At 37.5% G+C, this 19,003-nt stretch overlaps 1 protein-coding gene across 11 annotated transcripts in view; it reads left to right on the top strand.

Annotated features, from left to right (window-relative positions):
• inpp4b (inositol polyphosphate-4-phosphatase type II B) overlaps positions 1 to 19,003 on the top strand; it is a 408,611-nt gene that overhangs the window by 361,559 nt on the left and 28,049 nt on the right. For all 11 annotated transcript variants that reach the window (XM_088633072.1, XM_088633066.1, XM_088633061.1 and 8 more), the window contains 7 exons: positions 4,585 to 4,757; positions 7,932 to 8,055; positions 10,086 to 10,212; positions 13,941 to 14,081; positions 14,757 to 14,854; positions 15,225 to 15,337; positions 17,904 to 18,058. In XM_088633072.1, coding sequence (XP_088489198.1) covers positions 4,585 to 4,757; positions 7,932 to 8,055; positions 10,086 to 10,212; positions 13,941 to 14,081; positions 14,757 to 14,854; positions 15,225 to 15,337; positions 17,904 to 18,058 — 931 coding nt within the window. The remainder of the gene's footprint in view (positions 1 to 4,584; positions 4,758 to 7,931; positions 8,056 to 10,085; positions 10,213 to 13,940; positions 14,082 to 14,756; positions 14,855 to 15,224; positions 15,338 to 17,903; positions 18,059 to 19,003) is intronic.

Below are 19,003 nucleotides of genomic sequence, written 5' to 3'. Positions count from 1 at the left end.
ACGTGTGCTGGTAAATACTTTAACAATGCTATTATCTTCAAAATGCAGAATAACACAGTAGCTGGCAAAGTACTGTAGATTTGGATAACATCGCCCTCTGCTGGCTATTTAACATAGTCCACTTTTCTCAAACTAAAACCTGTGCAGATTTAATAGCATGCTCAAACCTAAACACTGCTTCTGTAATTTAGAGTTTTTATATACGTGGAATCTGCAAAAACACATTTAACAAGTGTTTTGATCATTTTCTAATTGAATTGATTGAGTCCCTCATCTCTCCTGATCTCTCCGTTCATCCTTTCCAGAGAACAAACTGTTCCTCATCTCCTTTCCCCCACCACCAGGGCTTGTTCATTCTTGTCCCCTAATCCTTACTAGTAGAATAAACTACCCCCTGAAATCAGAACTCATTTTGGCATCTCCTCAAGATACATCCATTTAGCCAACACTTGTGATCCATCTCACACTGCTGTGAACTTCTACCACTGATCGATACTGCTCTCTGCTCAGTGGCACTCCTTCTTTACTGTCATCAAAGTTTCCTCACCTACACTTTGTTTAGTGCACAGACATTGCACTTCTGACTTGCCTGCCTCACCATTGTTTCATCTGAACTTATTTTTCTACAGTATTTGAGCAACATTTTGTATCTGCTTAGTAATTAATAAAAAGTAATAGCTCTTTATATTTATAAAACTGCATTTTCAAATTGATTTTGTTCAAGTTCACTGTTTTCAAATTATGAATGTTTTTTTTTTTGTAAATTTAGTCATATAAAGCCTGAGCAGTCAAGTAATTACAATTCAAATAAATCCATAGCATGTTGGCCATCATTTCAGAATAAATTAAAATTGTCCATAAATTAGACATAAAGAAAACATGAATATTTTCTTTCTTTCATCCAGTACAAATAGGTGCTTTCTTTGAGTTTTTCCTTCTCCCGTAATGCAGGAATCCATCATACTTGACCAAAAACAATCTGAAATTTAATAAAGTAGAAAGGAAACCTGTTCTTCCTTGCAGTATAGTATATACATTTCAATGCTTGTAAACAGAACCATTAGGTGAAGTTTTAAACTACTGTATGGTTAAGTAAACTAATTATTGTAGGTAGTATACAGTTGGTCAAGTCCTTGAATTTTAACTGAGTTTAACTTTCATCATCTACTTAGAAGTTTGCTTTTATGTTGTTTTGAAGTCCAGCGATAACAAAAATAGCTTGTTATTCATCTCAGATTTTTAAGGAAGCAAAGCAGCTGGTAGAAATACAAGGCTGGCTTTTTGTAGTACTTGTGAAGTGAGGTGTAAGAGCCTTAGTTCACAGGGATGGTCCAGTGTCACTTCTGCTTTTCAGTGGTGTAATAAGAGAGAGGCTGGCTGCAAAGTCTATGTTAAGTAGCAAACTTAACACTTAGCAAGTAACAAGACTACTTATCAGCAAATTACAGGAAATTAGATAAATAGACAGTCTCTCAAAGCCATTAGAGGAGAAGGTTTTGTGTCAGTTTATAAGCCAGTTAGAAAACAAATGTTTCTGGTGCAAAGCGTAAAGTTCGCTCTAAACCATATACTGTATCTGTATGTGATTTGATGCTTTGATTTAATTCGCATTCTGCTTTTTTATGTGTAGGTGTTTAGATGTAAACTTGGACTTTTATGAAAGGGTGAGTTTTAAAAAATATGTATTGTCCCCTTTCAAGTCAATGAGGTTGCTGTAACCAAAAAACAAATCTGGTAAGAGGGCAGCTAAGGATTAATTTAATTTATAAAGTAAAGTTATTTAAAAGAAATATACAGTATAATAGGATAGCTGCATGTTAGGTTTCTTTTAGTTACTCAAGTATTTGACATTTCCAAATGAAATTGAAAATATTCCTGTGGAGGAATAGAGGATGAGAGGAGTAGAGGAATGGAGAGTGGCTCATATTTAGATAAATCTATTGAAAACATTTTGCAACAGATTTTGTGAAAAATAGCTGGTAAAGCAGAGGTCAGAGTGGTATCTGTAGTCTATATTCAGGTGCTGGTCCTTCTAGACACGCAATCTGACCCTCAAACCCTCTGACCCTGTGTGTCTGCAGTTTTTCTAGATTTTTTTGACACACCAGCACCTGAATCTAGACTAGAGATGCACTTGCTCTTCTCTACTGTACAGTATATATTAACTAGAAAATAGCAGGATGCTTCCAAATGAGGATGTGGCACAACTGAAAGAAATTTCTTCAAGTGTGCAGGTGAATGGCAAGGAGTGAGTAGGCCACACAGATAATTATTGACCACTCTTTCACTTCTAATAGTTATTAGTTTTTAGAGCAGGAGTGGGCAGTCCTGGTTCTGGAGGGTCAGAGTGTGTGTCTGCTGTCTTTCTAGATTTTTCTGAACCACCAGCAACTGAATTGCTGAGAAAAGTTGTCACGTCGGTTCTCTTTAGCCAATAGTGAGCTAATATAGGTTAAGATATCTGAGTACCCAACTGCATCAGCAATACATAGGCTTCAAAGGAACAGGTAAAGGTTAATTCCATACATCTTGAAACAACTGTAGAAGGCTCCACAGCTGAAACATTTGTTTCTTTTCTTTTCAGCATGGAATAAACCTTTTCCTGTTCCTAATGTAGGCTTAGGGCTGAGCAGGAAAGAACATCTGCAGACACACTGGCCCTTCAAGACCCAGACTGCCAGCGCCGTGCTACAGCACAGCATAGAGCATTGGAGCACAACTGCAGGCCTTGAGGGCCAAAATCCAGCAGGTTTTCTAGGTCTCCTTAAATTATCAATAGCTTTGAAAAGTGTTAAACTGGTAAAATTAAGCTAATGATCTGCTCAATTATTACAATAAAAGCAGGAAGGAAAACCTGCTGGTACTGTGGTTCTTCAGGACTGGAGCTCTTCAGGCATCAAGGCATCATACTGGAAATGTGAGTGAGGGCTGAAAATGTACAGTACCACTCAAATGCTCCACAGCTCCAGAGAACACAGGAGCTCTCTCATTATTCACTCCACAGGCTGCATCTTGTCAGGTGGGACCAGTCTTGAGTATATGCATATGACTTCATGTCATTCGTGATGCGGACTCTTTGAAACTTACAGAAATTGAGTGATCCTGTCTGACAAAGAAGAATAGAAATCATAGCTCTTGAACTTCAAACAGGTCACACACTTGTGTTTCATTTGAATTGAAAATGTGGTATCAATCTTCCAAGGGGTACTTATTTATGTTAGGTTTGTTGTAATTTGTGACTAAAGTGCTGTGAACGACAGCCAAGTCTTTAATAACAGTATTTTGTGCATTCTACAGGTAATAGTTTAGTCATTTTAACTCTAAATAGAGGAGATAGCTTGAAATCACCTATTCCATGGGACTAGAAAGTGTAGCAATACATTCTACATGTCAGAACATTCAGTAATAATTCTGAGCATGTCGTAGTTGGCTTTGTAAGTGCCTTTGATGAATCGGAATATTTGAATCAGGTCTTCCTTTATAATCTTATCCTTTCAGACCCTGTCAGTGTAGGATATTCATTTCAGCCCATGTATCTAGTCGTTCTTTGGACTGATTCTAGAGCAGCAATACGTATTGGTAATGTGGTGACCAAAATTACATTCTAAATTAAATTGTGATGGCCTGGTTTTTAAGGGAGTAATTACAGAAAATGACCACTAGCGGCCATCCCAGAACACAATTTTAAATCACTGTGCCCTACTGATTTAGAAAACCACAGTCTCAGGTGAACTGGTTTGGAATATGGACCACAGCTGGGGAAATTTGAATCTTCTATGTAAAAGGTAACTTTATCAAATTTAAACCAACTTCAGGAGTGTCTCCATTTGACTATAAGTTTGAGTGGAACCCAAATCATGTATTATTGTAGTCAAAGTTACAGTACATTAGCAATTGTGTAGTCAATAGGAAAAGTCTTGAGTGACTGTTTTTTAATGGCCAATAAATAGCATCTCTTGTTACCTTATGTACCACTGTTAGACCCTATTAGTATCAACCCCTGCCGATTTGTTTTTATCTTAAGTGCTGCTAATACCTTAAACATGGTTGCCTATTCCTTGCTATTTCTATTTAATATAGAGCAGTGTCTTTCTTCCGTTGGTAAACCCCTGTCTAAATTATTAATTTATTATCCATTGCCTTTTATTGTCTAAACCTCTTCCACAGAAAACAATGTCAGAGATAAAGATCTTTCTAGGCTTAGCTGGGTTAAACCACACTGAAACCCCTCAGTGAACAGAAAAGGACATTTTTAAATAAGCAATTACCAGTGAATCTAAGGAAATTCAGTTCTGTAAATTAAGGTCAGTCTTTTGATGTGAATTCCATTTATTATGATTCCATGTACTCTATTATGGTATAAGAAAAGCTTTAGCAGTGAACCACTCTTTGAGCAAGCAGGTTCAGTGTGTGGATGCTGTTCTGATTTATTTTATGGGTATGGTGCCTGACCACAGTTTATGATAGGATCTGTTTTGAACTTCTTTAACCGGTTGTGGTGCAGGATGCTGTTTTTACTGTCATGACTGCACAGCTTAAAGCAGTTGTAGTCACCAAAGCCTTATTTTGTGTTTGCTCTTCAAGGGGACTGGCAGGAGCAACTCTACCCTCTAGTGGTCACACTGAAGGACTGTGTCACAGAAGTGGTGGATCGAGCCCGGAAATCCATGACTTTTGTTCTGCTGCAGGAGGCAGCCTGCAGTATTCCTCAAGGCCTGTTGCTCAAGCAGAGACGAGATGTGGTCTTCAGCCAAGCAGTAGGTGCTTCCCACATAATGCTGGCCAGGACTGACTGTTCTGGATGACAGAGTGATACAGTGTGCTTAAAAACCTGCTGATGTTTAAACCGCTCTTCTCTCTCTCTATGTGTGTTATTTGTCATAGCTGGTGCTCTTACCACTAATGGCTTAATGAAAATAATAATAATTAAATAAATCAGCATTCTCTCCATATATGATTTTTTTTCTGAAATGGAAAAAAAGGTTTAACAATACAGTAGGGTCTCAACAAATGAAAATTCACCCAAAATTGCTTATTTGCAATTTGGCCTGGCTGACAGGATCTTATATGGAAGGAAAACAGAACAGGATAAAACAGAGTCAAAGGTTGTCTGCCCAAGTATCCGCTACCCGTCTCCACTTCTCAGCTTGGTCTTGTTTTTGTCTTTTACCAATCGCTGCAGGTTCTGTGCCGGCAGCTCGAGGAATGAGTTTAAAGGCTCTCTGACAGTTTTATTGCCTTTTTCATTACAGTGGGGCATGCTAATCACAGAGGCATCCACTGGACACAGAGAAGGGATTCATCTTGTTTATTTTAGCTGACTACTATAAGTTTGCGAAGACTGTTATTTTAATGTTATTTTAATTAACTTAATGCCAGTCCATTAATACTGTTCTTATCATATAATTATCATATAATGAAGGGTTATTTATGTGTTTAACCATACACACTTTATAGTGTAGTGCATTATACAACAGTATGGGGTGGACTTTGCTACAGTATATGTGAATTTGGCTATTTGGAACGGTTCACACAAATTATAAATGAAATTTATAATATACAGTTCTAGTGGCTTCCCAAAGCTTTTTGGTCTAGTATTTTTAAATGTATTCAATTTTCTCATTTTATTAAAATATAAAGACACTAGTAAAGCTGAAGACATGTTTAAACATAATTTTGTGATTTAAAATGGGCTGTATTGTGAGAGTGAAAATGGTGGAAGTTTTGTATGGGAGCAAGACATGTAGAAAATCTTTCAACAGGGGTATTCATTATATTAGCATCAAAGTTTATGTACCCACCTGTTGGTGAATGTTATATATGAAGAAATACTGTAACACTAATTCCTAAGATTCCTGGTTAAAAGAGAAAAAGCAAAGTTTCTATGGATCAGACCGCAGTGGTACACCTATATGACAGAAGAAAAGAAGATAACAGAAACCACACAAAGGACAACAAACCAGGACGTAAGAAAGCTACCAGGACAGACCACTGTTCATGATTCTTTTGATTGCATTAATGTGGTATTGTAGCTGAAGGCATTCAATACATTTTTAGAAAGTTTCACTCTTAGTTTTTGCATTGCCACTCAGACCTCATGTAAACATAAAGCAGAGAAGGCGGAAATACTGGGGGAGACTAAAAGAATAAATCAGAAGAACTGCAAAAATAACTGCAGAAGTTTAGCTTGTGAATTCGGCATTCTTCCAGAGAGCGAAGCTCTCTAAATCATGCAGGATATAGACACTGGGAGAACGTCAACTAGGGTCATAGTGTGCCTGAAAAATATAGTGGGTGAAAGAGGACAATGTCCAGTGAATGTCTTTTGCAGTTCCAAAGGGGACATTAATTTTGTTTTTATTATGAGATTTCAAAACAGTTATTTTGTCCTCTAAGTTACAGTATATACAGTACAGTACATTTGCCTCTTCTTGTGAAGTCTAAGTAGGAAAAAAAGAAAAGTAAACATGATGGGAACATTTATGAAATAATTCATAATGCTTTTATAATAATAATAATAATAATATATAATGCTTTTTTTTCAGTTTGTTTTTGTAGAGAAGAGGTCAAATTATTGTGATAAACAATTAATTGTTTATCTGCTTGTCTAGAGTAATGCATTTCTTTTCTTCTTGCACGGTGTTCCAGCCCTTAATGGCGCTAACTCCACCCCGTCGACTGTACAACCAGGTAGAAATCAGGCTGCTACCAGGTTGTGCAAGACTGAATCATGCTTTAACCCAAGACTTTGTTTTAACAAGTGGTCTATGAAAATGGAAAAACACCAACATATTTTTGCAGTCTTTGAATTAATAATTGCACTTAATATAATCACTTTATTATAATACCATCTGTAATTATTGTAATTTTCATTTCCGTTGGCACCCTAATAACAGTTAAAATGAGCCTCAGCCACTGCATAAATATCCTCTTAAGCTTTCAAATGCCTTTTCACCTAATAAAATGCTTCTGTGCGGGAGAAAGTTTCCTGTTTGCAGGGACAGCTGATACTCTTATTTGAATATTATAAGTTCAAGAAGATAGCTGGGTCAGCATTTGTAGGCTGCAAAGGAACAGTTTTCCATGCTGAAAAGAAAGGAAACACAATGTTTCGGCCATGGAGCCTTCTTCGGGTGTGGAATAAACCCATTAACTGTTCCTTTGAATATTATTGCTGTGCTTTTATTTTCTGCAACAGGAGCACCTCATCTTTTGTGTTATTCTTGATAATGTTTTCCCATTTCTCAGTTTGTACTCTTATATTACTTCAGATTTCAAAATGCCGCCTGGTGTTTCTGAACTCAGTGTATATGTTTTTGTTTACTGTATGTATTTATGAATTAATGGCCTGGTGTTCCTACCACGGTGCACTCCCATGCTTCCAGGCAAGAATTATTGTGACCCTAACCAAGAATAAGTGGTTTTCTGATAATTAATGGTTGAGTGTACTGAGTTATTTATTGATTGGCTCTATGTTGTTTTACAGTTATTTTGTCCTCTGTTTTCTTAGTCACTAATTCCTGCTTCAGATCAAGTATCCCTCCATGTACCCAGTCTTGTCAAATATTTTGTGCTTTTGTGTATGGATTAGAAAACCTCATTTTAACACCAACAGTTTAGTGTTGATTAGTTGTAATGAAGCCGTGAGGACAGAATCCTTGCCTCTGTCCCACTTTACCTTTGTGTTCATAGAAGTGAGAAATCTTTATTGTCTTCTATTGTAAAGACAGGGGTATACTGTATATTAACGTTTTAAGTGAAATCAAGAAATTCAACTATGCAAGTCAGTCTCCCTCTGAAGATCAGTCATGTGTTAATTCTGTAGCACAGTTATTTCATCATAGTTTATCATTATACTACAAAATTATCCACCAGGCGTCTTCTGAATAAAGTTACTTCTGCTGATTAGTTGTTTTTTCTTCTCCACTCAGCTCGCTGCCTTGGCCTGTGGGTTTGTAATGCGACTTTACGCGGGTCTCAAGGACAAAGGCTTCCTGCAGCAGCTTCATCTCGTTGGGCTGATTGCACAGTTTGAAAGCCTGCTCAGCACCTACAGTGAGTATCGGGGCCTATTGATGCCACAAACTCTTAGACCAGACCTGAAAAGTTGCATAAGTAAAGAAAATATGAAAATATGATGTGAGAGACAACATAATAACTAGTGCTATGGAAAGGTATTTTCCCCCTAGTAATTCATCCCTATCTTCACCTGTGGTCATGGATAGTGACCAAAAGACTGAGATCACAGGTACAAGTGGCAGATATAAGGTTTCTCTGCAGGGCTGCTGGGCTTACTCTTCATGCCAGGGTGAGGAGCTCAACAGTCAGGGAGAACCGCAGAGTGCATTCAATGCTCTTTTGGATCGAGAGGAGCCACTCCTCCCCAGGTGCCTCCCACTGGTGTACTGGGTAAAGCCCACTGGGAAAAGAGTCCAGGGCAGACACAGGATATGCTGGAGGGATTATATCTGTCACGCCCTCTGCAGCCAGAGGGCGCTCCCTCTCTGTCCTGTCCCTGGTTTCCGGTCTCCTGTCCTTCCTGTCCCCCTCTCTTTCCCTTGGGCTATATATTTCCGGGTCTTTCAGTCTGTCCTCGCTCAGCATTGATGTTCAGATGTCCTGAGACCCGCCTAGCACCAGGGCGCCCCACGTCCGCTCTCTGAGGGCATAGGTTTCTATACGGCATTCGTGAACTCTTTGCACTAATGAGCCCGGCCTTTTCCCCGTCTCGCCGCTACGCATATGGGTCTTTTTCCGCTCTCCTACTCCCCACGGTTAGTCCCTTTGGACGTCCGTGACAATATCTCCTCAGGAGGAGCTGGAAACTGTTGTTGGGAAAAGGGCAGTGTGGTCTGTCCTGCTCAGCCTGTTGGCTCCATGACCCTCACCAGATGTAAGCATTTAGAAGATGAAGATGATATTCATAGGAAAAAAAATAAACCTCTGTTTACTTTACTGGAGCAGGCAGTAAAGAAGAGAGACAACTTACTAATTAGAATTAATTAGAAGCCCTGTTCCATAAATTCAAGCTTCTCACTGTTAGAGTTTTCTAATTCAAAGTAAGTAGTTGTTATATTTATGGAGATGTTTTTTTTCTTTTCACAAAATTGTAAAAAGGTCAGCCTGCTTGAGCTTGGGGATGCTTGAGCATTTAAATCAATAGACGCACAAACCATTAAACCTCTTATACAAGCAGACAGTTCCAGTTTATGGCTTGCTAATTCTATATTGAAATATTGAAAATACATTGTGTTTGTACATCTGCTGTGTGTGCGGTACATCATGTGCCAGAGGAAATAAAATTGACAAGATTTCGTCTTAAGATTATATGAAGTTCCTGCTTGGTAAAGGAAAATGTCAACATTACTAGTATTAATGCCAAACAAATTACTGGGGGTTGTCAGGATTGAGTGTTACTCTTATCTAATTAATGATTTGCTGTATTTTAGTGTCATGTCATTTAGTCTAGTCATGTAAATAATTGTTCACATAACTAAAAGTTTTCTGAGAACCGTACCAGTTCCGTGTAAAGTCATAGTGATGGGTTTTAAAAATATCTAATTACCATTTTGCAAACCTCAGGGGTTCATTTCATCTGACTTGATTATTTTCAATGGGGTATTGTCAGCCATCAACCATTCTAAATATTTTCTCACGATTCTTTGCAGTTTTCTCGCACTTAATAAATACTTAGATTTATTGTAAAATATATTACAAAATATAACACATAACAATAAGCCTCCATTCATTGTAGGCATGAGAGATCCCAAACTTGAATTTGCCCTGGAGTCTTCTTGGCCAGTCAGGTCTATTTTGTGCGTTTACCACCACAAAAACACTCAGATGAGCAGTAATCTTATGTTTTGTATTATAAATAAGTTGTTTTTTAATATGCATTTTTTATGTCCTGTCTTGATATCCATTGGTGCCACATTTTCCTTTTTGGATATGTAAGGACTAGACCACATTGTCAGTGCAAAAATCGCATTTAGTGAAACATGTTCTCTAACACTTTTGCCAATTATGAAGACTAAAGATAATTTATCCATTATGTTAGACATAACAGTGATCTTTTATTTGTCTAGGTGAAGAAATTGGAATGCTAGAGGATATGGAAGTTGGCATTTCAGATCTGCAGAGAGTGACATTCAAAATCACGGAAGCAAAGTCTGAGGATCCTAGTGATCTGCAGCCTGTTGTCAGTGGAAGGCGGTAAGAGTTGTTGAATATTGTCACTCCAGAGCTGTGGGAATCATTTAACTACATAGAGATCATAACTGCCTACTGGTGTTGGGCCTCTGGGTTAATTTGGTTGGTTTCCTTCAGGTACTCCAGTTTCCTTACAAAGTCCAAAGACATGTTGGTAGGTGTATTGGCTTTGGTGAAAATTGTCCCATGTGTGTTTGTGTCTGTGTGTGCAATCAAAAATCCACTGTCAAAAAAAGTGTCCTCAGTTCCATCTCACAACTTCTACTTAGAGATGAGCTTGGAGCTCTGCCAACTCATAATAAGGGGACGAAAGCCTTCACATAAATGAACAACAAAACAGTGGGGTTTGAAATATTTAAGCATGGTGCACAGTGAAGATGTAATCCCCAATTATTTCAAGGATACCAGAATTGTTACAGTATAGAGGAAACTGTATTCTGCTGTGGAAATTACAAGAAATTTCTCTGATGTCAGGTGCCGACAAGACAGCACACCCTCACTTGCCATCCTAACTCACACACAGACAGGACAAGGAGGTTAAATAGGATCACACACACAGAGCTGTATGGAGGAAATGTCTGCAGAGCCCTGTATTCTCGACAAATATATAGAACAATATCACTAGAAATATCATAATGGAATGTGAATTAACATGCTGAAAAGTTCTTTTTGGGACACGAAGAATACTCATTCCTAGTTACTGAAGTCATAATTGACAGGACTTTATCTAAGCTTACATTAATGGCCTAAGGATCTTTAGTTTGAAATTATTCCACTTATTATTATTCATTTTTTTCTGCAGTACTTGATTTAAAAGTTGTCATACAGAGTAAATGAGCATTCCAGATTTATCATTAATATTAGATTAATTACATTGAAATCATATTTAGGTCAAGCAAGTAGCAGAACAATTATTTTTTGAAGCATAAAATAATACTAACCTTGGAGAGTGTACTCATCTGTCAGTTTTAGTACATTTAAAGTGAATTCTCCCAGTAGCGTTCAGTAAAAAAAACTTGCTATCCACTAGATGGCGATTTTGCTGAATGATTCATGGGCTCTTAAAATCTCAGAGATACAGTATCTGTGCAATTTCAGCAAGGTTCCATTAATCATTATCAGTCGCTAGTTAATTCTGTTTTCTAGCTGACATGTACAAGGCAAAGGTGGTGCAGTGGTTAGCTTTGCTGCCTCACAGCACTGTGGCACTGGTTTCAGCTCCTGGGGTACTATCTGCATGGAGTTTGTATGTTCCTCCCTTGTTCACGTGGATTCCCCCCAGGTGCACTAGTTTCCTCCAACAGGCCGAAGACGTAATTGCAGGTTAATTGGCTTCTGGGAAACTTGGCCCTGGTATGAGTGCGTGTGTGTCTGTGTCTTCCCTGTGATGGACCGGCGTCCTGTCCAGAGTGCACTCCGTCTTGCACCCATTGCTTGCCGAGAAAACGGTTAGAAGATGAATAAGAAGCAATTCCGCTCTACAAAATAGATTGAAAAGCATAACATTACAGTTATGTGAGAGCTTGCTACGCATCATTGTGAGCAACCTGGAAAGATGTCAATCTCTAGAAGCCGAAACACATAAAACACATTCCTTAGTCCCCATATATGTCTGAGTAAGTGCTTTATTTGATTTTAATCCAGATTTTTTACGGTTTAATGGGTGTGAGAGCAAAGGACGTGGAATGTGATTAGGGAAAGATGACTAGGTGAAAGGTGATTTTCAGCACAGAATTACTTAGGTCGAATATTCTAGTATTTAATTTATAAGGCTCCAGTGTATCATTATGAAAGGTGATTAGCGATTGACTGAGAATAGAAGAGCTGATTCGAAGAGTGGAGGAGGAAACAAAAGGTGACTTTGCTACTGAAAAGCTCTGTGGGGCAAGCGACTGAATAGTGGACTGTGCAGGCATCTTTGACAGTACATCTATTGTACAAGTTAGTGACAAACCATTCAAATGCATACAGTATGTATTAAGGTGACACACTGTCTGACTTTGTGGTTCATGGCTTGGCATTCACCATACCAGTATGCTTTTATTTCACTAGTTATTTCTTTGGAAGTGCAGTGTTGTTTGGTCATTTAATCTAAATCTGCTATTTGAGAATTGAAAAAAACCCATCAAAGTTATGTTGTTCTGTAAGCCCAGTGTATAAATGTAGGATTGAAGCAAACATTAATACATTAATAGAATTTAATTGTTCAAATTTGAATTGTTCTTATGCCATTGTAAATGAAGTTAGACTAGGTTACAAGTGAACAATCAATTTTTAATATATTTTCAAGCATGCTCAAGTTACTCAGTGCATTGATACAAACATATTTGTGCTGCTGAGACACTCCAGTTTGCTTAGTGTGTAAAAAAGATAGAGGGGAATGTTTCCAGGAAGGGAAACTCCCACTGTGAGCCAGGTGTAACAGTCAACGACTGAGAACTCCCTGTTAAGGGGAAGTTTACCTACCTTGGCAGTAAGCTCTCACAAAGTTGGCACATTGACGTTTAAGTAAATACCAGAAAAGCTAAGGCAGGTGTGGCTTTTTTGCCCCTAAAGCTGAAAATCTGTGGAGCAGTAGTACTCCCAACCTTGTACTGTACTGTACTGTACTGTATGTTTCTGAAACCTGGACGGTCTCCCAGCACCATGCTTTGAAACTAAATCCATTTCTCTGGAACAACCTGAAGAAACATCTGTGGATTAGATGAAAATACAAAAAAACTGGAACTTGGATGCTGACAAGGGTTGTCATGCCCTTGTGCCCAGAGTCTTTGCTACTTTGAATCTGTTGCAGTTGGAATGGGCGAGCCACGTGACCAGATAAATGCCTCCCCAAAAAAAGTGTTTAATGGCGAGCTGTTGACATTTTAAAAGGCCTCTTTGAAATGGAATCAGAAGCTCTGATATGGATCCAGATTCACACTCTCTGGCTCAGAATTGTCATGAATGGACTGCTCTTCTAAATGCAAAAGAAAAAAAAAGCAGCTCTGTTCTATACACCCTGTAGCAGAGGATTCCTTTGTGCGGAGGGGAGCTGGCCAGCCTCCTCCATACACTTCAGCAGTGTTAGACCCTGATGAGGTGACAGAGAAATAGAATGTCTTCTCCGCCTGTAAAAGACAAGACAAAAAGTGATCCTTGAGGAGGTGATCAGAAGTCGTGCATTCCTCCTATTTCTAGGTATCTAGTTCAACCACAGTTATGTGAAGGAGGAAAATGAGCAGCAAAGGAAGCAGGAGAATGATAACAAGGCAAAACTTTTTCTTGCCGGTAAAATGTTTGGTACCTGTCATATTGAACATATACACTCTGGTTTAAGATTGCATACTTGGCTCAGATTCATTTACATTTTTATTTTACTTTTTTTTTCTTTCAGGAGTGTCAGTTGTGCAGATGCTCTGTTTTTTGTTTTTCTGTTGCATTATTACTATAAGGACAAGTACTAATCTTACCTAACTTTGATATGCAATAAAAGCTGTTTTTTGAAAGCACTTCTGCTTTTGCTCGAAGCTGTCGAGTGGGTTGAGCTGAAGCTACCAAACACAAACTTGCATTTAATGTCACGAAATGAGCCTTCTTGGTAGAAATTCTTGGAAGATTTAACATCGTGATACAGTATATGAGACGCCTCTTTGCACCGAACTGTTATAAATCGAATGAAATATTAGAAAGATAAATGAGATTTGTTAATGTGTTCAGACATATTTCAAACATTTTTTCCCTTCTACCAGGGATTATTATACTGTAGAAGTGCCATTACCACATGAGATTTTTGAGGCATTACCAAATGAGATCAAAGAAGGCAAGCCATTACAAGTGTATCCAGTGCTCTTTAACATTGGGATCAACCAACAACAGACGCTAGCAGAAAGGTACAGTATCTCCTTTCAAAGCAGTTTGCTGGGCAATATTTTAATGTTGAATGTCACTGTGTTCAGTTCAGCCGTAGTTACATTGTGTTAAAAACCCGAATATAGTATCAAACTTCATTCACCTCCAGGTAGGTATCCTTCACCTTATGAAAAAATACCTTCTCTTAAACACTTTTGGTTTACTAGATCAATTTACTATACTCTTTTCCCATTTCTTTTTACTTCTGTTTATTACATGTTAGCGAGTTCTTTTATTGTACTTTGAAGTGTGAATAGCGATCATAAACAGTAATAGAAGTATTCTGATCTTGTTCAAAGAACAGAGCACCTTGATTAGCACAAAATATATTTATTTGTAACTGAACATAATGACAAATTATATAAAAGCACACTTTGTTTCGTAAGAATGAAGTTTACTGCCGTACAGAATGAGGTTGTACTATAAAGTACTTCTTTTTGGCAAGCATAGTTAGTATTTGCAGCACTCATTAATTTTCACACAAGTTAGACATAAGATGTGCTCCTGGTGGGCAGCCCTGGTTCTGGAGAGCTGGTGTATCTGGAGATTTCAACAACACTTTAAAGCAACAGCACGTGTACAGCTGGGTTAAGCTATGAAATGTGTTCAGTTAAAAATGTTAAATATACTGTGACATTTCTTTCTTTTCTCTATAGGTTTGGAGACATCTCCTTACAAGAGCGAATAAACCAGAAAAACTTTGAAATTTTAGATGGCTATTATAAGTTATTAAGTGAAAAGGTGCCATTGCAATGTAAGTATCAAATGATTGCAGGAAAGGAAAGTCTTTTAACAAACTTATGAGAATATTTATTCAACCGTTAGCTTCATATTGTGAACACAGTACAGTATGTACAGTATATAATACAGTCATGCCAAAGCCTTTGTTTATCTACAAATAGACTATAGAAGCATTTAAAGCCTTATGCCATTCAAAAATGTAAAACCAGCCTTACACAGAACAGAGGAATTTTCCCATGCATTCATTTTCTTTTCCTTCATTCAAAGATATTTTCTTGGAATATTAAGTTAAAATGGCAGGAAGTATAACAGTCAGCACATACAACCACAGACTGATTAGTAATATCAAAATATTTTTTTTACAAAATATATTTCTTTTTCAGATTTACCTTGTTTCCAAACACAAACTGACTTGAAAGAATTACTTGAAACTCTTCAGCAGAATATTCTGACAAAGAAGAGGAAGAATGTGGAAATACTGTGGCTTGCTGGAACAGTAAGTGTTCTGCTGTTGTAAAAAATGATCACTCCCTAATTCCTTGTATAAATCTACCATGTACATGTACAAAATACCCTGATGAAAGAAAACTTGTAATCTGTTAAGATTTCCCATTATTTCTAATTATTTGTGGCACCTTCAGAATTTAGAAAAACAAGGAATGAACTCCTAAGAAGCTTGAATTTTTGATGTTTTAAAGCAAAGTAACATTTTGTTTCATAGTTAATGCCACAGCATAGAATTAAGTGACAACAAAAAATTTCAGTGACAGTTCTCAGTGAGTTGAATTTGATTACACTTAAGTTACAGACAAAAAACCCTTTATCACAAAAGTGTTGTATTTTTAATGATTTTTAATGCATTTTGACCTGTCCAGTTGTTAGTATTGAATGATGTCAAGTACAAGGATGTGAATGAATTATATATTTTTGTAAACAAATCTCATGGAGAGCTACATTTGTTATAAGTAATCAGAAATTATTCCATTGAAAATAAAACGGAAAATTCCAGCAGCAAAAGTCTGTGTGGTGATAGACATCAACAGATGTTACCTAAGAAATAAATTCATTTCACAGCTAGACGAATATGCTGCCAAAACACTGCAAAGAGAAAAAGTGTTTTTGATTTGTTCTATATTTAATGGTACAGTATTTAAGTAATTATATGTTCTTTGCTTAAGTGAGATCACCATAGACTGTCATGTAAACAATAGTTTATAATGTTGTAAATATGGAAATAGCAAGTACTATTTCTAATTGTGAGGTTCATTTTTGGGATCATCCATCTGGCTTTGCACTTGCTCAAGCCAAGAGAATAAGGATCATCAATTGGTCAGGATCTGTAAAAATCTTTGTGTCTGCCTTAAATACCCCAAATATTACAATTGCTGTATTAAAATGCATATTATTTATCGCATTGACAATGACAAACCACTGTACCACAATGATTCACACAATGAATGTATGGCTAAGTGACTCACTGTGCTTACATCCAAGCACTTATGCTTAGTTTTATATTTATCTGAGTGCAGATTGGTTAATAAGCTTGCATGTTACCTTAAACTGTATTTGTACTGTATATCAATATATATGAATATGTCAGTGCATTTAGTTGTCTGATTACAGACACATGTAAGTTTTAACAAATGTCATGCAATGAGACTATGATTTTTATAAAGATAAAAGTAGCTGCTAGCAATAAGCACCTTTGAAACTGTGCTTTGAGCATTTAAAGAAATGGATAATGATGGTGAAATTCATGACTTTAATATCACCTCAAGGTACTGGCAATGATTAGATAACGAATGCATTACATTTGGCCCTTATGGTTTATAAGGCCACTTAGTTCTGCAAATGAACATTGCACCTTGAGTCATCAGAGTTGGATTTTCAATACACAAGATGCTGAGTCTTTTGAGCCCACAGCTGTCAAATTCTAAAGCCAAAATCAAATTCCATGGCAGCTGTATGATGTACTGGAAGTGAAAAAAAGTAATTACCCAGGGGTCTAAGTGTTTAAGTCACAGACATATAGAATAGGAACAAGTAAAGGTTTTTTCCATACTGAAAAGAGAAGAAAGAAAACAACGTTTCGGCTGTGGAGCCTTCTTTGGGTGTCAATAGAACAAAGAACAAAGCTTATAAGAATCATAGACAAGGTCTCAATCAAACCAGAACTTCATGTCAGTATCTCACCTGTGAAATGAAAAGGCTCCACAGCCGAAACGTTGTGTTTTCTCTCTTCTCTTTTCAGCATGGAATCAACCTATGACTTGTTCATTTGTAGCCTACGCAAGCTGATGCAGCTCCCCACCTGAACGACATATAGAATAGCCTAGTGTCAATACTGAGGTTTCTGTTACTTTACAAAATTGATGTGATTGGCATTAACTGAGTTAGACATGATACCTCCAGTGCAGTACTGGTAATATGAAGATGCCTTCTGTAGCCTTCTCTACATTGAGACTTAAAAAAAATGGCTATCTGGTTACAAACAATATTATCTTTTGAAATCTGCCCAAAAGATTTCAAAGAGTAAGTCATCTATTTGTCATTCACAAGTGCAGGTATGACCCACATTTTAGCTACAGAATACAGAAGAATCATTGAATCAAGTGAATTATGTAAACCTTATTTACTATATAATATACTATGTGATAGGGAGTTCCCAAGAGGCAGTGCACAACTGACAGACAGCCAAGAGAGTGTGGGTTAGTCAACACCCAAGTGTGTGAAAGTCTTCTTGGCTTCTGTGATGCAGGCATGCAGGGACATTAGTGAGGGATGTGCCACTCCTCCTATCACTGGTAGCTCACCTGTTTGTGACTGGAGTTTGTAGGGTTGATCACTGTATCTGACAATTGGTCTTTATTAAGTTCACTAATTTAAGAAATCATACCCAAGCATTAATTCCAATTGTGATTCCAAACCAAGGGGCAATTCTACATGTTCTAAAATAAATGAGTGTGCAGCTCTAAAACCTTTTATCCTTAAATTAGTATTTTAGCATGTAAACCACTTGCTTATGTTTTTAAATCGCTCAAGAGTCTTGGATTTCTTGCTAGATCTGCCGCAGACTGAATGGTATCAGGTTCACCAGCTGTAAAAGTGCCAAAGACAGGACGTCCATGTCTGTCACACTGGAGCAGTGTGCTCTGTTGAGAGATGAGCACGAACTTAACAAGGACTATTTCATTAGAGCCCTGGACTGCATGCGGAGGTAGGCAACGTTTTCTTTCGTCATCTGCATTCGTTCATGCTGGCTTCATGTCAGTCACTATTTTCAGTGTCCGTGCCCTGACAGTGTCTGTTCTTCAGCTCATAAAAGATCATTGTTACCCACAGACAGAATCAATAGAGAGAAATATCCCAGTGCATCCCATGCTTTTCAGATTAAACTTGGTGACACTTAACCTTCATGGTTATTTTCACCTGCTACCATTTCCATAATTCTAAAATTGTGCACCAAGTCTTTCATTCAGTAGGAGTAGCTGCTGGAACATCATCTTGTGGAAAAGTCATTTGATAAAACTGTCACTCTCTCCTGTTGATGTCTGTGCAGTGTTGTGTGGGAATATATCTCATGTCAAGTTGTTGATGCCTTTTAAGCACTTCAGTGGCTTAATTGTTGACACAATGTTTCATTTGAACTCATTGAGAGAATAGTAAATGCATTTGGAGATGTATGAAGTGATTTGTTGAGCTGAGAGAAACAGTCTACTGCAAACCTGTAAAGCAGTGTACTTTCATCAGTGGGGTTTGATGTTTTATGTAAAAGAGCCACAAGCTTGATTATGAAGAGTAGCCAATGACATAAAAGCAAATATGCAGGGATAACAGGCAAATGCCAGTTCTTCAGACATCTTGCTGAAAGACTTATGTTGTCAAGATTACATTGGTTACTTTGATCTTTGCATTCCTAATCTTTGAATCAATTCTTAATCTCTCCAATAAATGTGTTCTCACAAAGCAGTACATTGTTAAATCCTGGTCTCACTGAAAAGCAAATGAGCAGTGAAGGATTTTTAAATTTTAACTTCAGTTTTTCATTAACTTTTATAGGCATGATTTTATTTGTAACTGCACACATTTAAACTACCCTCTGTGTCAAAAACATATTCTGATGTTTGCTAAAACCCCAAAGCTTGTTATCTGTTTGGATTTC

The sequence above is a fragment of the Lepisosteus platostomus genome, chromosome 1 (genome assembly GCF_059453375.1).
Source record: "Lepisosteus platostomus isolate fLepPlt1 chromosome 1, fLepPlt1.hap1, whole genome shotgun sequence".
NCBI lineage: Eukaryota > Metazoa > Chordata > Actinopteri > Semionotiformes > Lepisosteidae > Lepisosteus > Lepisosteus platostomus.
The sequence above is the reverse complement of the archived record's forward strand: the minus strand, read 5'-3'. Positions and strand labels throughout refer to the sequence as shown.